The 19001-nt window shown below is 39.9% G+C and overlaps 1 protein-coding gene across 5 annotated transcripts in view; it reads right to left on the bottom strand.

The window, feature by feature from the left end:
* ANKRD11 (ankyrin repeat domain 11) overlaps window positions 1-19001 on the bottom strand; it is a 197595-nt gene that overhangs the window by 65162 nt on the left and 113432 nt on the right. For all 5 annotated transcript variants that reach the window (XM_033156962.1, XM_033156964.1, XM_033156963.1 and 2 more), the window contains exon 3: window positions 373-517. In XM_033156962.1, coding sequence (XP_033012853.1) covers window positions 373-459 — 87 coding nt within the window. In that variant the 5' untranslated portion in view covers window positions 460-517. The remainder of the gene's footprint in view (window positions 1-372; window positions 518-19001) is intronic.

The following is a 19001-nucleotide window of genomic DNA, read 5'->3' as shown; positions in this document are numbered from 1 at the left end:
AGGGCCTTGATGGGAGCGGCCTTTATGCCTCACAGCCTTATTTAATAAAATAAGCAATTAAATTGTCATTAAAAATTAGCACAAATATTTAATATGATAGATATACTCTTTGCTGTCTTCAACTACAAATCCATAGGCATACCATCTAAATAAAGCTGATGGACCACTCATGGCCTATGGACTACTTGGGGGGGGGGCAGACAAATGGGACATAATCTAAAATAAATTAAGGAAAGGTATTCTGTTTGGTAGTTCACGGGAGGTAATCAGTACAGCATACAAAGAAGTTTGAGAACACAGGCCTGTTGTGCTATCATCTCACTATAAAACAAAAACACTATGAGGAAGACAAGTATACTAAAGGCACAGTACCTTTTTCCCAGTTTGTTTCTCCACCATGTCGTTGCTGAGAGAGAAATCTTCCAGTTGTGGTGTTTTAGAACACCCACCCTTGGGCATCGTTCTGCCTTCCTTACTTGGCCTTCATTTATGCTGCCATCGCTTCATCATCAACAGTCTGCAATGATAAAGAAATACACAGATGTTCAAGCCACAGCTAACAAAAAGAGGAGGGGAAGCATAATAATTGTTGTTTTAATGAACTGAAGTACTGTGCTGGCATTCCCAGAGTATTGCTCTATGGCAAAGATGCAAATTCCTAAAACAGGAGTTGTAAGATAGTAAGGAACCAACATGGTCTTCCTTTGTACAGGTAGAAGATAGACAACAGTCCCTCAAATACAAACTGTGAATACAGACGTACCTCGGAAGTTGAATGGAATTCTGAAAAGTTCAGAAACCAAGGCACAGCTTCCAATTGGTTCCTGATTGCGCAGGTGCACCAGAAACAATAGCCATGCCGAATGTTTGGTCTCCAAAAAAATAATAATTGAAAACAGGAACACTCACTTCTGGTTTTCGATCGTTCGGGAACTAGAACGTTCGACTCCCAAGGTGTTCAGGAGTCAAGGTACGACGGTAATACTTTATGGTTCCTTTAGACATAACAGCTCTCAGGGAAAGGCATTAGGTGCCCATAGAGTGACCAAAGGTATTAAAAAAAATTGTTTGTGTTGACACACATAAAGACTTCTGTGATACCCTGGTGTCCTATGCACATGGTTAAGGCAATTAAAACTTAATCTGCCTGATTCTCACATGACTATCACTTAAAGGCAACTTCTAATACAGTGGTACCTCGGGTTACAGACGCTTCAGGTTACAGACTCTGCTAACCCAGAAATAGTACCTCGAGTTAAGAATTTTGCTTCAGGATGAGAACAGAAATCGTGTGGTGGCAGCGGGAGGCCCCATTAGCAAAAGTGGTACCTCAGGTTAAGAACAGTTTCAGGTTAAGAATGGACCTCCAGAACGAATCAAGTTCTTATCAGAGATATCACCGTACTGTACTCTCAGCAGAGTTAATATGCAGCCTTCCCTGTTTGGGTCAGTATTGCCTTTGTATATAAGTCTAGGTGAGGCACAATTTAGAAGCACAGCAACAAAACTCTGTTGCCCATGCTATGAGTTGCTTAGTTACAGGGTGGAAAAGACAACTGACACCTGCAATATACAATAAGAAGTGTGCATTGTAACAGAGATCTGCAACATGGTATACAGCCATCTTTATCATTCCCCTGGGGTAAATATCATAAACTCAACTATATGAGCAGTTAATTAAGTGCTAGTGTAAAGTTCTTACTCTACTTTAGGGCTACCACACATCTGGATTTCCCCGGACATTACCGGAATTTCAAAGGTGGAATTTATGTCTAGGGAAATTTCCAAAAAAGTTAGCGCTTTGTCCTGGATTTTATGCACGTCAATTGAAAAAATGCAGGTTCTTTTGGCGTTTTTGTAAAAAATAGCTTAACAACTTTGAGGTTTTCCTTTAAAAAGCTAAACAATTTGGGGGGTTTCCTTAAAAAAGCTAAACAACTTTTAGGTATCTTGGTTTTTACTTTTTGAAATATGGCAACCCTACTCAACTTGCCATAAAGCAGCAATGCTGAAATGGCCACTGGAAAAATCTAACTGCCACCTGATAAGATAGACACTATTTAGCAACATAGCTACATACACAGCAGGGTTTTATTTCCCTTTTAAATAAACTAATACATGAAATGGTCCAGGAACAGGGAAACTCCCCATTTCACTGTCAGTAAGGAACAGGTTTGGTAAAGGGGAGAAACAATGAAATAAAAAAGTCGTCCCCCCCAAAAAATATGAGTTTTAAAATCTGGGGGAACTGACAAAAACCTGAGGGAAATTGGATGGAAAGGAGTGGTTTTTGCAGTGCCTGGCCCCAATACAAGAGGTCAAAAGCATAAACAATTTTCTACTCAACACCTTTCATCAGCAGTGGGTGTATCATCGAGTCCTACATAAAGTCCTTTTTTCCAATCCACCCCAAGGCTTGGGTAGGACCCTATACATCATACATCTAAAATGCTTCATGCTCCCTCTTTGGGCAGCAACATGAGAAATTCATCAAACCAAGACACCACCTTCATACATAATGTCAGCTTAAGTAGGATATCAAACACAGAAGAGAGCAAACATGTAGCTGTACTGAGAAAAGAAGAGAAAAGGACAACAATCCCAAACTGACCTGCTTAACTTAACTAACTCCAGAGAAAGAACACAGTGAATTATGATCATGTTAAGCTTCCTCAAATACAAATATTCACTATAAAATATTCTATAGAACAGCAGCAGTAGTGACCTCACTTACAGTCTGAGTGAGCATCCCATGACTTCAGCCAGACATCTAGTTTACTTTATTTCAGGGGTCAGCAAACCTTTTCAGCAGGGAGCCGGTCCACTGTCCCTCAAACCTTGTGGGGGGCCGGACTATATTATTTTTTTGGGGGGGGGGGGAATGAACAAATTCCTTTCCCCCACAAATAACCCAGAGATGCATTTTAAATAAAAGGGCACATTCTACTCATGTAAAAACAAACTGATTCCAGGACCATCCGTGAGCCGGATTTAGAAGGCGATTGGGCCGGATCTGGCCCCCAGGCCTTAGTTTGCCTACCCATGCTCTATTTCAAGAGCTCTTGCCCAATTATGGCAACTCTTTTTTAAGAAGAAAAAATGCTATCATACAAAACTGAACCCTAAAAAAACATTAACTTGATAAAATCCTCACACCCCTGTCCTCCCTAATGTAAGACAAATTAATAATTAATAGACAAGCGGGGTGTAAACATTGAATCAAATAAGCAAACAAATCCAGTTACTAAAAGTCTGCAAACCAAAAGTGTAATGATGACTTCAGAAGATATTCAGACACACTCTTTTCATGTGTCTGAAGTATGGATTCAGCATTCCAATGGAACAGCAAGAAGAAAGTGACAATAATCTGTAAATAATCTATATCCCTGTAAAGGTTCCATGCACACTGATACTGCTACCCCCCCCCCCCCAAAAAAAGTAAAGACTGAGGATGCAATGGTAGTGATAAGATAGAGAGAGATCAAATGAATTAAAAGACATGTGTAGCAACTACATAGCAACTGTGTAGAAAAACAAATAATCTTTACAAATAAGTATGGCAGTCAGATCATTTCTCACCAACCCATCAACTCTTCACTAAGCCCATCTTTTTTGCTCTGAAGTTAACAGGCCTGCTTGAAAAATGATTGACCTACCAGCCTCTATAGCAGGCATGGCCAAACTTGGCCCTCCAGCTTGTTTGGAACTACAATTCCCATCATCCCTGACCACTGGTCCTGTTAGCTAATGATGATGGGAGTTGTAGTCCCAAAACAGCTGACTGGATGACAAACAACACCTTATAGAACCTCCATCCCAGGAATGAGCAGAACCAATTGGGATTAAGAGGCAGTAGCTAACATTGTGCCCTCTAAATGTTGCTGCTGGACTGTAACTCACATCATCCCTAACTATTGACGATGCTGGCTGGGGCTGAACAGCTTGAGTCCAGCAACATCTGGAGGGCATCACATTTCCTACCCTTGAATTAAGATTTCCTTCATGTATTCAATGCCATGAACATAATAATCAACTGAAGGGGAATTGTGTAGGGTGTGCATTTCAATTTGTATGATATAATCTGAAAGGCCGGCTGCAGGGTCAATTAACAATCACTTTCAGTGCACTGGTCCTTGCTTAAATGGCTTTTGGTGTCTTCTCTTGCTAAATCAAACAGTGAAGGTATGTTGTCTTCTCTTCACTCTAGGCTACTCAGGCATTCATCTTTATATAAGCAACCCCTCACCAGTACCTAATATGAAACCAAAGGTGGATAGTTCACCCCAGAGCCCTTTGACGGGAAGTTGCCATTATATCCTACACCTTTTCTTAAACTTCTTTTTAAAAGTCTAATCTATAATCTAGGAATCAAAGTAAATTAGCAAACACAGAAGAAATGCTAGGTGTATGTTTTTGTTAGCTTGGGAAAGGAGTTGCACCACCCTGACTGTTGTATGCAAACAGCCACAAACTGATAGCACAGCCAGGCACATAATAAATACCCAAAATAACTTGGCCTCAGCTGATGCCAATTCAGATCCAGGCTACATTGCATATTAGCATGTGTACTAAACTCCTTTGGCCACACAGTTAAGGTAACATAAAAAGAAACATGTAGGAAAAGGGACCCAGGACATTCAATCCTCTCAGAGGCTCAGTCATTGACAACCACATCCAAATGAGGATTCCAATTCAAAATGAACCATAGGCATTTGGCCATGCACGGAGATCAATTATGATGATTATTATTATTTTTTAAAAATCTGTTTGCTCTGGATGTCAATGTGGCCATTTGTTACCAGGGTACACACCTATTTTACAGGGAGCTTTAAAACCGAGTTCACTAAGAGAAAGTCAGAAGGACGCCAGATTAATTCTGCACCCCTTCTGTTCATGTAGCTGACTCATTACACTTGGAAAGCTGGCTGCCTCTTCATGTAAACAGAGCACTGGCCTATTTAGCAGCTTGGAGGGAGTATTATATTTGCACAACAATTACCAGCAGTGCCTGCAATCCCCATTTTGTTTTACAGCACATTGTTAAGGAGTTTGAGGTGAGAGGAAAGAGGAGACAACAAATGCTCACTTTGTACAACTGCACTCCAGCTAAAAAATGTGTGGGCCCATGTTATACAAAACCTGGCCCAAATCCCTTCTAACCCTCAACATGGGTAGGCTAGCATTTCTATTATCTACTTTTCAGAACTTTGTTTCCTGTGCTGAATCTCTGTCATCAAACAGTTCTGTTTTCTAAACAGCTAACTTAGCTCCTTGAACCAGATAACTTAATGGATGTCAGAAATTAAGGAAGTAGGAGACCAAGTTGGCTCAGAAACATATAATTCCCCCACACTTTTATGAAACAGCAAAAGAAGCTGTTTCATATTCAAATCATTTTTATATACTGGTTTCAACAAGATCCCTCCAGGGGGAAATGGTACAAAAGGTGTGTGGGGTAAGGGAAAAGTCTTCCTGAGACATAACAGCACATTAATCAAAGCTGCCTGCTGATTTGTGAAACCTTATTATGGTCAGGCTGACATAGGTAAAGCTGGATATGGGACTAACATCTGAGCTGTCATGTGCAAGCTATTTCTGTTCCTGTTGCCCTTCCCAACCAAGCATTATCATCTTCTTAAATATCATGAACATCCCTTATTTAAAATCAAAGAGGCTAAGAAGCAGCAAGTTTCCTTTTTTTAGCTCCCTTTGTTCATATGATCGCATGCACCCCACCACCAAAAAGCAATCTCATCTGAATCCCCTCTAGAAAGCATCACAGAAACTTCAGCAGAAGGACAATCTCAAAACAGATGAGTTTTCATGTGCTAGTTCTAACTCTAATTTGCGTGGTATTGTACAAGGGTCATTACAAATGCTTAAGTTAACCTAAGGAATTCATTGCCACAATATGGTGTGGTGGCTAGTCCCATAAGAACCACAAAAGAAGAGTTTGAAGAAGAGTTTGGATTTGATATCCCACTTTATCACTACCTGAAGGGGTCTCAAAGCGGCTAACATTCTCATTTCCCTTCCTCCCCCACAACCAACACTCTGTGAGGTGAGTGGGGCTAAGAGACTTTTGAAGTGTGACTAGCCCAAGGTCACCCAGCAGCTGCATGTGGAGGAGTGGAGACAAGGTCACCCAGCAGCTGCATGTGGAGGAGTGGAGACGCAAACCTGGTTCACCACATTACGAGTCTACCACTCTTAACCACTACACCACACTGGCTCTCTCACATGCTGTTCTCACATGCCAGTGACATCCCTAGGTATCTTGGCTCGCTCTCTTTTCAAGCAATAGCTCAAACTGGATATTAAATTAGACTGTAATTTAGTGGCAATTACATGACTTGATTAGATTTCAATACTTAGGTAAGTAAACTCGCTACAAATATTAAATTCAGAGGAGGTTCAAACAGAAGATACTGGGAACGAAGGTCCTGGAAGCATGATTCAAAACCATTGACCTAGTTATTCTGTTCCATGTAAGCTGCCTTTAGTCTAGAGACTTATAACAATTCAACCATTTCTCAGGTGGGTTTCCTCTATTGCACATAAATAATATGCTGCCATCTTTGTAATCTGCAAGTAGTAAAGCAAATACCTCAAACACTTGTTTGACTTAATCAGATTCTAGACATGTGCCTAACTTTGGGAACATAGGAAGCTGTCTTATTCTGAGTCACACCACTGATTCATCTAGCTCAGTATTATCTACACTGACTGGTAGCAGCTCTCCAGGATTTTGGACAAGGGACATTCCTAGCCCTTCTTGAAGATGCCAGGTGTTGAACCTGGGACTATCTGCATACAAGACTATGGCCCCTCCCCTGATTCATTTAAGACATGGATCTAATTATTATCCAGCCAGATGTTAAAACATGATTTGACTTTTAGAGGATGACTGGTAACTGGGGTTGTCAGCTTCATCTATATAAATACATGCAGGAAAATATGGTTTCAAAGTAATACTGGTTTTGGAGAGGCACCTGTATGTAAAGAACCAGAATGTCAGGGAGCATACAACAGGCTCCTGTGTTTAAATTATAATCAGAAATTAAGATGAAAGATTTGAAATGCAAGTCTCTTTAGATATGATACTACAGCATGATATGTTTCGCTTCGCCAATCCTTTATTAGGCATTACAAGTATTGGCCATCATAAAAATCAATATATAAAAATTTAAAATATTTACAAATAAACAGCCATGTAAAATATATAATGATGAGGATTTTCATTAGAATTTCTTCCCTCTAAATAGTGCCATTCGCCACTCTAAGAGATGCTATTGACAAAAACTAAGCATCATATGTACTACAGCAGCTATTAAACCCTTCCATCTTAGTGTTGTTTGTGTGTGAGAGAGAGAAGGTGGGGGATGCAAACTGTTCACAGGATTTGGCTGCCTCAAAAGCTGCAAATTCACTCTAGATGTTCTGCTAACACCAACCAGAGAAAGTGCAATTCAAGTGACTTATGAACAGAGCCCTGCATGAGAACTCAAACCCCTATATTCATTTCATTGTTGCAGACTCCTATCACTGTCGGCTTTCTGGATCTGCTTAAGATCCTACAAGCTTAGCTTTTTTAGCAAGACATTTCCTGGTTTGTATGGATGGAGGGCAGGCTAGACCAGAAGTCTGCCACTATGATCCAACATGCCTACATGCTAGAGCCAGGAAAAGACAAGGCTGAAAGGAAACAATAATGCAAAGGTAATTCTGCAAAACACAATAGCATCACTGTCACAGCAGGAGGATGGCCCACATTTAGCACAAATGAGTCACTATTGAGAATGCTTAATTTTAACCTGCATTTTTTCATTTCTGATTTTAAGAAACTGGGAATTCATGTTTTACAGTGAAAGGCATATGAACTAAAGACTTGTTGGGTTTTCCTTCTTTTGGCTCAGCTTTACTACACAGTGCCTCAATCCGGCTCACAGATGGGAATCAGCATGTTTTTACATGAGTAGAATGTGTGCTTTTATTTAAAATGCTGCTCTGGGTTATTTGTGGGGCATAGGAATTTGTTCGTTTCCCCCCCCCCCAAAAAAAAAAATATAATCCGGCCCATCACATGGTCTGAGGGATGGTGGAACAGCCCACGTCGGAAAAGGGTTGCTGACCCCTGGTTTAGGAGATTGAAGCCCCATGAGATTCAGCTTGTCATACTGGCTTATAGGTTAATGGTTGTTTCAAGTGGAATAAGCAGCTCCTCATATCCATCCCATCTTAGACAAACTGGTTACTGTACTGCAGACATGTGTTTTATAGTACTAAGCAATGAAATACTGTGAACCTTACTGTGATAACAAGAACAAAGCAAGAAGGGCAACACCTTCATGGCTTCAATTATTTTTCCTGAGTTTCTCATTTCCACCTTGAGAATACAGATACAAGGAAGCAGAAATTATCAACTAATTTAGCAGGTTACTGATTACAAATATGCTTACTTGCCCTTTGGCTCAGTTAACTTTAGACAAACTAGTAACCTAGGTTTTTACAAACTATGAGCCAAGCCCTATCTGTAGAGTTAAGTAATGCCACCCAGCTGGTGTGAATGTTGCTTATTCATTCTTCTTGTAACATTCTGAGGTAAAGGGCAAGTAAGTTTGGAAGTAGCACACATTGATATTGCCAGTCCTTTAACAATATTATAAGCTTTCTTTTGTTGTTTTAAAAAAAGAATTCCAATGGGAGGACGATTTGTCATGATGCACTTTGCTGAGGAGTCTGCTCAGATAGATGAATTTTCATACATTTCTCCCACATGGAAATAATTATTTGGTGGCTGTTTAATGTGTGCATACAGAAAACTCAAGTGACAGAAAGTCTGTTGCACAGAAGCCAGAAAATCCACACACAGTACACATCCTCCTGCTGCTCTGTACCTTCATATGGCATGCACTATCCTATTCTGATTCTTTTCTCGTCTAGCATGTGCACCTAGAAAAAGCTGCCTCTCATATTACTTTAGAAGATAAGAAGGATCACATATCGTCTGAAATGTTCTGAAAGGGAGCTTAGAATCTCAATGAGCTTGTTTCATCCCCAAGTATGAGATACAGATCTCTGTGGAGCAGCAGCCTCACAAGAGAAAAAGAACTATCCTCGTAATGTTTAACTAGGCAATGAGACAGCAAAAGAAACTGTTGGTACTGCTGAGTTTTGGCAAGAAACTGTAAATTTCAGAGCATATGTCGTGGAAACACCATTCCACAATTCTATCATCCTTCTTCCTACCAATTTTCCTAAAAAGGCAGCCAGACTACCATAGCTTATGAGCTGTTGCTGTGAATTCTCTTTCAAGAGAAAGCCTGAAAGTTTGTGTTATAGTACAAATGCAATGGCCAAAGCTGGTATTCCAGAACTGAATAAAATATTTTCCTTCCTTCAAATTAAACTTGTTCCTTTTAAGCATGTTAGAGGGATTCCAAGAACTGCTTAAATGCAGCAGTTTTTGTTTGTATGTCAGTGGATTTCTTCTGCTACATAAGTTGCCGGCACATGTTTTTCTTCAATATTAGTGGGCTCTCTGGAGAACTGGTTGTGCACTATACCATTTTACTCCCCCACCCCAGCTATTCCTACTTCCATACATTTCCACAACCCAAGACATTTTGTCTTCACTTATAGCTCTCACCACTATAGAAAAACAACTACATCGTGTATATTATATTTATATTGTCACACGAGCCAAGAAAAGAAGTGTGCCACACTTCCTCCCATAATCAACCTATATAGAACTCATAAATTTATTCATATGGCCATGGACACAATGGCACATAGAAAAAGGATATTGATTTTCCCCACCCCATCAAACTTAATAAAAAGGTAAATTCAAAGCAAACTATGAATATATGAAACTGTCCAGCCTTTCCCAATCAGGTGCCCTCCAGATGTTTCTGGACTACAACTTCCATAATTTTTTGCCATTGGCAATGTTAGGCAGGTGTGATGGAAGCTGGATTCCAAAACACTGCAACAGCACCAGGTTGAGGAAGATTGATCTAGCACCAGAACTGAACTTGGAGTAGCACCCCAAAGTCTCAGGGATCTCTTTTCCTTGCCCTGCTCTCCAATAATCTACCTCTGATATCTACACCTCCACCAAAAAAAATGTTTAGGGGAAGCATGCACTATATAACAAAATGGAAAATATGTTAAACAAAAGCAGGCACACTTCTGTATAAAAATAACAGACTTGCTACAATTTGCTATTTTCAAGAGAGAGAATCCAAGAATGCTGAGTTTTGAAAAAATGCCTTTAAAAGATGAATACAGATTAACTTTCATTTAAAATATTGTTAACAGAAATCTACCTATACCTACCGGTACTCTAAGGAGAGCATCCAGCACCACCTCTCCTTTTCCAAACCTTTTACTGGTTGTTTAAAAAAATAATGTCCTCAATTATTTAATTATGAATTGCAGGCCTCAACTATTTTTCCTCCTTCCTGAAATATTTAAACTCTGTATGTATCAATATTGTTAGCCTTCATTTCCCACAACATTGTTACAACCTGTCTCAAGAGACAATATAAGAGTGCGCCATCAGGGGTAAAAGTCAAGTTACAGCACCTGCTATGTACTGGAGAGAAATGTTTTATTGCCATTGTGGCAGATGAAGGCATTTGGTTTCACTGTTACAGATGCACCATGTGGCTCCTCCAAGTGGTCATTTCTCCTTTGGTCACTGCTGTGGATACACAACCTGTCTGTCTCCAGGCAGCATGGTTGTCTGTTAAGGGATTCACACACAGCAGGATTAATGTTGCCAGTCTTCATGGCACAATTGCAAATATCTTTATAATACAGAGTTGGTCTCCCAACAAGCCTGGTGCCTGAAGCCAGCTCCCTGAAAAGCACACCATTGGGGGATCCTGCCATCTTCCATTCTGTAGACATGACGAAGCCAGCATAGACGTCACTGAGAAGTTCGAACATGCTGGGAATGTGGGCTTGGGAGAGCACATTTTTGTTTGAGACTGTGTCCTGCCATGTGATGCCCAAAATCTTCCTGGCACAGCGTATATGGAAAGCATTGAGGTGTCACTCCTGGTGGGTGTAACTTGCCTATGATTCGAGTAAGGCTTGCTCACAATCCACTTAATATTAGGCTTGGGCAAATGTTCCCTTTATTTGTGGAGATGGGGGTGTTCTATTAAACAGGGGTGGATAACCTGTGGTCTTGCAGATGTTATTGCAGTACAGTTTCCATCATCCCTGACTACTGACTATGCTGGCTGGGGCTAATAAAAGTTGAAGAATATCAGGAAGGCACAGATGAGCCACCCTGCCTTACAATAAGCTCATCAGGCAAGTGCCTTTATGTTCACCTCTGGCAAATCACTTTTGAACTAACATAACATATCAGGCTCATGGGCATTCCCTGACATGAGTACACAAAACAGTTTTTAAAGTTTATTTGTTGCATTTATATCCTTTCGTACCTCCAAAATAATAATTCTGGGGTGCATGGAGTCTGTTTATTTAAAGCATTGTTGTACTTTTCTTCAGCTGAAAAGGCTCCCAGAGCAGCTTACGTACAAAATATATTAATTCTGTGTTACTCAAAATATGAAAGCACATTTTCAGGATTCCCCTCTCCCTGAGTCTCTTCAGAAAAAAATCCTAGGATTAAGAACAGCCAAGCTGGGGCACAGAGCTTGCTGACTATTAACCTCATATGGAGCTTTCACAACCCCCTCAATCTATGAATGTAGGCAACTGTATAGGAGGGCTGTACCAACTAAACTAAAAGCTCTGCATTCAAATCATGATGTTAACACATCCACCTACGTGCTTGATGCTGCCTTTGAAAAGAGCTCCTCTCATGATTCCAGTACATTTTCTCTTGTGAGCACTGTTTGCAAATGATAGCAGGCTGCTGCCCCAAAGCTGATTGTGCAAACACAAGCCCTGGAAGCAGCCTGTCCCATTTCAGTTTCCTGGCAACGTGGCTAAAGCCAGCTTCACGTCTACAAAATGAGCAAACTGATTTCATTATCTGCTTTTGCACATCATGAGGAAGGAGAACAAATACCTGGCACCAAAGTACATTCTGGTAATTATTAACCTGGTGTGAGTAGCAGAAGCAGTAAACAGGTAAACTTGGAAGTCTTGTACTGTATTCCACTATGTAGAGGAGTAGGTTTAGATTTCTACCTTTTAGCCCATTTGACTGACTTTCTTTTTGTATGAGACTTTTAGCTTGCTTATCTAAAACTGCTGTAGAGCATTTACATGTAGCAGAGGGGACCAATCAATCAAAATAATCTGCAAATTTAAAAAGAATATGTTGGGGTATTTAAATATTATTATTTTTACACCCCATCATGTGTGTACTTGTTACTTTCTTAAAAATTCTAAAAATGATAACCTCTATTAAAAACTCTAGAGCATTTTACATGTGGAGCTTTTAACCAATGCATGAGCAAACTCAATAATAATGAACAAAAGGCTACATACATTGCAATCTTGTAAACACACATATAAAGACCAAGAAAAATGACCAAGTATCAAATACAAATGCTAGTACAGAAGCAAGCTATTGTCCAACTGGCTTCTTCACAAAACAATGAAAATAACAACAGTATTTTAGTATTTGTTTCCATCATGTTATTTTTCAACAAAGCAAAGCAAACTGCCTGCAAGCATGAATTTCACATTACAGAATCAGTAACCACCTCAACAGTTGTTGTGATCAGTCTGTGCCTAAGTAAGATGCTGGTAGTACTTTTTCAGCCTTTTTTCAGCAAAGCCAGCTTTCCATCCAGTAGTTACACTACTTAGAACATTAATACTCCCACACAGGGATGGAAGAAAATGAGGTTCATTAATGTTCACTGCAAAGTGTTCTTATCTGCGTAGTTAGAACTATTACTGTAATAAATTTGAACAAATGCACATGCTGGTGACCAGGAACATACAGGACTAGAAATGCCAGTGTGACCCATCACAGTACTTCACTTTTTCTAATTTATGTGGATAATTGCAATCACATATCTACAACCTGCCGAGTGAAATTATTTTATACACAATGTTACAAAGTGGGAAAGGGATGCTAGGAAACATGTGGTTCCTGGGACCTAGGTTGCCGCTCCTGGGACCTAGGTGTTTGTGTGGTTGTTTTTTGCTGCCCTGCTACCAGACCAGGCAGTCCTGCAGCACACAAAAAAAGTTAAAACACAAAATGCTGCCCGGAGAATCAGGGGGTCTGCAGGGTAGGAAGGCAGCAAAAGATGTGTCTTTTGCTACAGCGCCAAACACCTGATTCACCTGGCAGCACAACAGCCAAAAAATTTTTGTTTATTTTGCTGCCAGACGAATCAGGGGGTCTGCAAAGTACCACGGCAGCAAAGGACATGCTTTGCTTGTTTGTTTGTTTTGTTGCTACCGCGTTAAAACACCTAATTCACCTTGCAGTTTTGTTTTGTTTTGCTGCCAGGTGAATCAGAAGGTCTGTAAGTTAGCACGGGAGGAAAAGATGTGTCTTTTGCTACCGCGCTACCCCACCAGACACCTGATTCACCTGGCAGCACAGCAGCAAAAAAATAAATAAATATGTGTCTTTTGCTGCTGGGCAAATCAGGTGTTTGGCGGGGGGAGCACAGCAGCAAAAGATGAGCTTCTTTTGCTGCCGCTGTGCCCACAGACCAGCTGACTGCAGTCAGGCAAATGGACATGCTAGGTGCTAAGGGTGGCGCTTGGGCATCTCCATTCAGCTGCAAAAGGATGGTTCCCAGTCACAAAATGCGACTGGTGCCTGGCTAATTTCAAACACTGCTTACACACAGATTCAGTGATGTTAGTACAGATCCCTACATAGCACCTGATACTAAGCTGTAGATATCTGAACAGCATTGGATGCTGGTTTTGACAGGAAGGTGCATCAGAAAGTTAAACAAAATCTCTTCAGCTTATTATCACCTATTAGGAATGAGTTTTCTCATCATATTGCTTGAGAAACCCTAAGGAAAATACAGAAGAGGAAACAGACAATTTACCCATTCTTACGCATGCAACCTATAAATGGAGAGACTTGGACACAAGTTACATTGACAAGAATGTAGGGTGATTTGATTAAAATCAAATTGATTTAAAACACGATTTAAATCACTAGTCAGTAAGACTTGATTTAATTTTTTTTTTAACAGAAAGACTCATTCTTGCTGGTATAATCTTAATATTTACAACCAGATAAAGGTTTCATTTTTGGAATAATAAATTTTCAGAGTAGTTTTTACAGTTATATAAAAAATTATACTATTAGAAATACATAGACAGATAATTATGAAATTATTGTGGGGTTTTATAAAGTAGCTGTTTATATTTGAACAACTTTTCTGCTGTACTTTATTGGAAGGAGGAAAATAATCACTTCCTTAATAGCAATTTAAACATTTTATTTAACTAAAACAATAAAATTATAGCATATGTATCCATGTTTGTTAACTGATGTCGTTATTATTATTATTTTTTAAAACCAACTTAGACTCAGTTTTAGCATACATGAAAAACTTAAAACTCATCCTTATTTCCTGATGAATAGCCTTTGGACTATAATGTAACTTAAACAGAAAACTATATTTAGAAAGATTTTTCCTCCAAAAGCATTTTTTTTAAAAAATCTAATTTAAATTTAAAAAAATCTGATTTAAATTTTAAAAATCCATTTTTTAAAAAATCATTGATTTTTATCCACCCGGCAAGAATGTTACTACTGTTAGGTGCTTTTTCCTCAGATTTCTGTGCAGTCTGATCAAGTTTTATTTTAATTCTCAGTTCTCAAACTTTGAATTGTTTCTCTCATTTCTGGTGAGCTATCACCCTGGTAGGGTTGCCATATTTTGAAAAGCAAATAAGAGGACACATTTGCCAATTTCTACTTTTAACTATGGCTCACTATGATGACTCTACCCATGAAAAAGAGGGCATGTAGCAACCCTACCTGCAGTATCCTAAAAAGGGAAAGTGATGTGGTCCTCCTCAACTTCTAGAGTTATTGAGCCCATCTCATGCTCTACGACAGGCATGGCCAAACTTGGCACTCCAGCTGTTTTGGGACTACAATTCCCATCATCCCTGACCACCGGTCCTGTTAGCTAGGGATGGTGGGAATTGTAGTCCCAAAACAGCTGGAGGGCCAAGTTTGGCCATCCCTGTTCTACAGGGAGGCTGTAAGAAACCAGATGACTACCTATGAGATTAGAATGAAGGGAAGGATTCAGAAAGAAAAGATACTCTTGCCATGATTTTTTTTGTAGCTGGCCAAACTAATTGGTTCCATGGCAGACAACAAAAACCCTTTGGGGGCTAACTAAAACATTTCAGATATTCCTTTAGACCAAGACAACTATGAACTCCCTAAAACTGTATTTCGAGTTATAAACAGAGAAAAAGCATGATCACCTGTGAATACACACAATGCATCTTAGGGGGGGAGGGGTGCTGTACACTGAGAACACTAAGCACACTGCAATTTAGTGCTGATTTAAGTGTTTGAGGGCAGAACTAGGCATTATCTTAAAAAGGCAAGGTCCAAGCCTGTGTTTGCAGAGATAAAAGGACTATAGACACAGAGGTCACCTGTGTGGGGAGCACTTGGAAGGGGTGCCCAATGCTTATTGCATCTGCCAATTGTCACCTGTAAATGCCACTCCCTGTCCAAAAGCCAGTTCTCCCCCAACAATTATTTCAGAGAATAGCTGTGGTAAAAAATATTAGGGGGGGGGATCCTGGGTGAATACAACTAGCAAAGGATGAGTAATCATTCCCTTTAACTGGCCACTGGCCCCAATAGCAAACCTAGCCCCCCATTAGTGTTATGAAAGATTGGTTATCTGCCTACATGTCCCATTCTCCCACCCCTGCATTCACCCTCAATATCCAGCTCTCCTTTGAGAATAGTATTAAAATAATCCCAGTGAAGAGATCTGAATTCTTATTAACAAAACAATTTTACATGTATATTGCACAGCTAGTCATTACTAGAAAATCTCTCTCTCTCTCTCTCTCTCTCTCTCTCTCTCTCTCTCTCTCTCTCAATGTGGCTTATGCACAATTTTAAATGCTGGACAAATACAAGTTGTTTTGATACTACATACAATTTGATACTATGGGGAAACACATGGCAAATATGAAATAAAACCTATAGATTTTTTATACAGATGCCTGAAAATGAATGACATGGCTGTTCCTGGGAAAGTACATGCACACATGCATGAGCACGTGTGTGTGTGTGTGTGTGTGTGTGTACACACACACACACATACATACACACACACACACACACACCTCTTACTCTTAAGCGGTAATCAATATGAAGAGACAGCCTTCATTTTCTCTCTGGTTCTGCCCCATGCCCTGCATGATGTTGCAGAGACCCAAAGAAAAGCAGTAGCTCTCATTCATGCACAAGCTCTGTCCTTCCTTCAGATTATTTCTGGAAGCAAGGAACAGGCTGCACATCTACAAATACATGAAATGAATACCCAAGTGGTTCCAGCCCTTTTAAAATCTTTCTTTGAGGATGGCAGCATAAATACATTCATTTTTAAAAGAAGAAACCTTTCATTTTTTTCTTATAAATGATGATGACTTTCTGAAAGTATGAGCACTCTCCATCAGAGACTGCTAGAGGTCCTTCAAGGACTCATGCATTTCCAGAGTTGCAAAAGGGGAACCCTCACATGACAATATCTGATAGAAGGTTCAGCCATGAAGGCATAGAAAAAGGCAGCAGAGAGAGAGAAACTAAAGCCAGAGTTCATGTAAAGTCCAGTTCAATGCCATTTCAGTGAAGAGAAATGTGCCTTTGAACATGGGAGGCCAAGCGTCAAATCCCTACTCAATTATGATCCACACTGGGTGGCCTGCACCACAGTCTCTTGGCTTAGTTTCGTCGGCCTTTTCTAAGAATGTATTTAAGCACATTTATACTCCACCCTACAGTGTACACAGCTTACAGAAAACAACAAAACAATTTAAAAATAAAACATCACAGAGCGAGAGAACACCCATGTTCAAAAAAGTAAGAATTCTGTATTGAAAGCTGTCAACAGAAATGGTTATTGACAGGAAAGTGGGCTGTATACTCTTGCACATTCAGGACCAGGGCCCTAAGACAGAATTAGAGGCCATATAGCATCACAAAATCAGGACTCAGGCAAAGGCAGCTATGAGAAACAAGTGGGGAAGCATAGTGAGTACTTCATGAGAGTCCAGGAGTCAACCTTCACAAGGGAAAACATAATACAGGAGGTTTCCAGAGATTAGTTCATACACACACACACACACACAGAGAGAGAGAGAGAGAGAGAGAGAGAGAGAGAGAGAGAGAGACACCAGGATCAAATAGATGTCAAACTGAAATAAAGAGCCAATAGACTAGCACCAAGTAGACATGTGCCCATCTGATGAGAACAAAACAATAGCCTTGCTGGATTAGACCAAGGTCCATTTAGTGCAGCAGCTACTTCCAACAGTGCTCAGTCTGTTTCCTCTGGAAGATCTTGTGTTACAGTACCATTCTGGTGAAACAGCTACCTCTTGCTACTTGTTCATTGCCCCAGTATTCTAGAAAGCGTAGACAAGCACACACTGCCATAGATCAGCCAACAAGAAAGATGTCACATACTTCAAATAACTGCATGTGGTCAGAAATCTCACAGCCGTTCTGCACTAGCTGAAGTCTCCAGACACTCTTCAAAGGCAGTCCCACAGAAAACATGTTATAGTAATGCAACCTTTATGTAACTAAGGCATATATGACTATAGCCAGATGTGCCTTTTATTGAAAAAGAATCTGCTGGCACAGCTGTCTAAATGAAAAGCACTCTTGGCTAAAGGTCTCACCCAGGGCCGGATTTAGGTTTGATGAGGCCCTAAGCTACTGAGGGTAATGGGCCCCCTTATATGTCCAGCTGTCCTTTGTCAACAACAAATTGTCACTGTTTTTTGTGTTGAATATATGCTATATGGTAATTTATGGACCTAATAGGTATCTAAAGCCATTTTGTTTTTTATCTTATATTTTGGAAATGTACATCATTGTTTTTTTCCTTTAATTTTTTTGGGGGGCCCCCAAGAAAGTGGGGTCCTAAGCTATAGCTATTTTAGCTTATACGTAAATCCAGCACTGTTCTCACCTTGGTAGTATGGCAACCTGGAATCTTTGTTCTCATTTGGAATAAGATGTTCTTGTCTCAATGCCAGAAAGATGTCGTGCCTTTCTTGCCATAAAGCCTTGCAGTCTAGTGTTGTAGGAATAGAAGCCTCAATTTCATATCACTATTTTAATAATTTAGTAATTTGGTTGGGGTGGTACAAGCAATTACCATTTGCTTTAGCATACACCATTGGGCAACTAATGCAATTGCTTACTTAGAAAACTACCAAGATAGGTTTTTGGGGAGCTTCTTTTAATGTACTTAGAAACTGAAAACACGGAGGACAGCCAGTCTCTCAGGTCCAGATATACAGACAAAATGGGTGGTTGCTTAACTTTGTACAGTATATTAAATTTCATATAGATTAAGCAACTGTTTCAGTTTTAAGGTTTCAGTTTCATTCACTTAAATTAGGGGTAGGCAGAAAGTAGATTAAGATCTACTGGTAAATCTGGGAATTCTGCCGTGAATTGGCAAGTGATTCTGATTGCAAACTTTTTCACCTAAATGAGGGGGCTGAAATGAATCAAGCTACCCAGGTGTAGACTTCTGTGTGAAAGGAATGTGAGCTCAGTTCCATTATACTACTGAAAACAAATTCATAGTCTCGTACAGAGTTCCAACGTACCCTGTTCTTGTATTGCACCTAGTATTGGATAAATCTGGGGTTCTAGTAAACAAAACAAAGTAGATCCAAGATGCTGGAAATATGCCTACCCTGGCTTAAAACTGTGTGAAAGATGCTTGGCTTTTGCTGCTGAAGTTGCCTGACACACTCACTCAGACCAGTTGCTCACATTTAATCTTCTGGGCTATTTTGTC

This window comes from Lacerta agilis, chromosome 8 (genome assembly GCF_009819535.1).
Source record: "Lacerta agilis isolate rLacAgi1 chromosome 8, rLacAgi1.pri, whole genome shotgun sequence".
In the NCBI taxonomy this organism is placed as follows: Eukaryota; Metazoa; Chordata; class Lepidosauria; order Squamata; family Lacertidae; genus Lacerta; species Lacerta agilis.
This window is presented reverse-complemented; position numbering and strand designations above follow the sequence as displayed.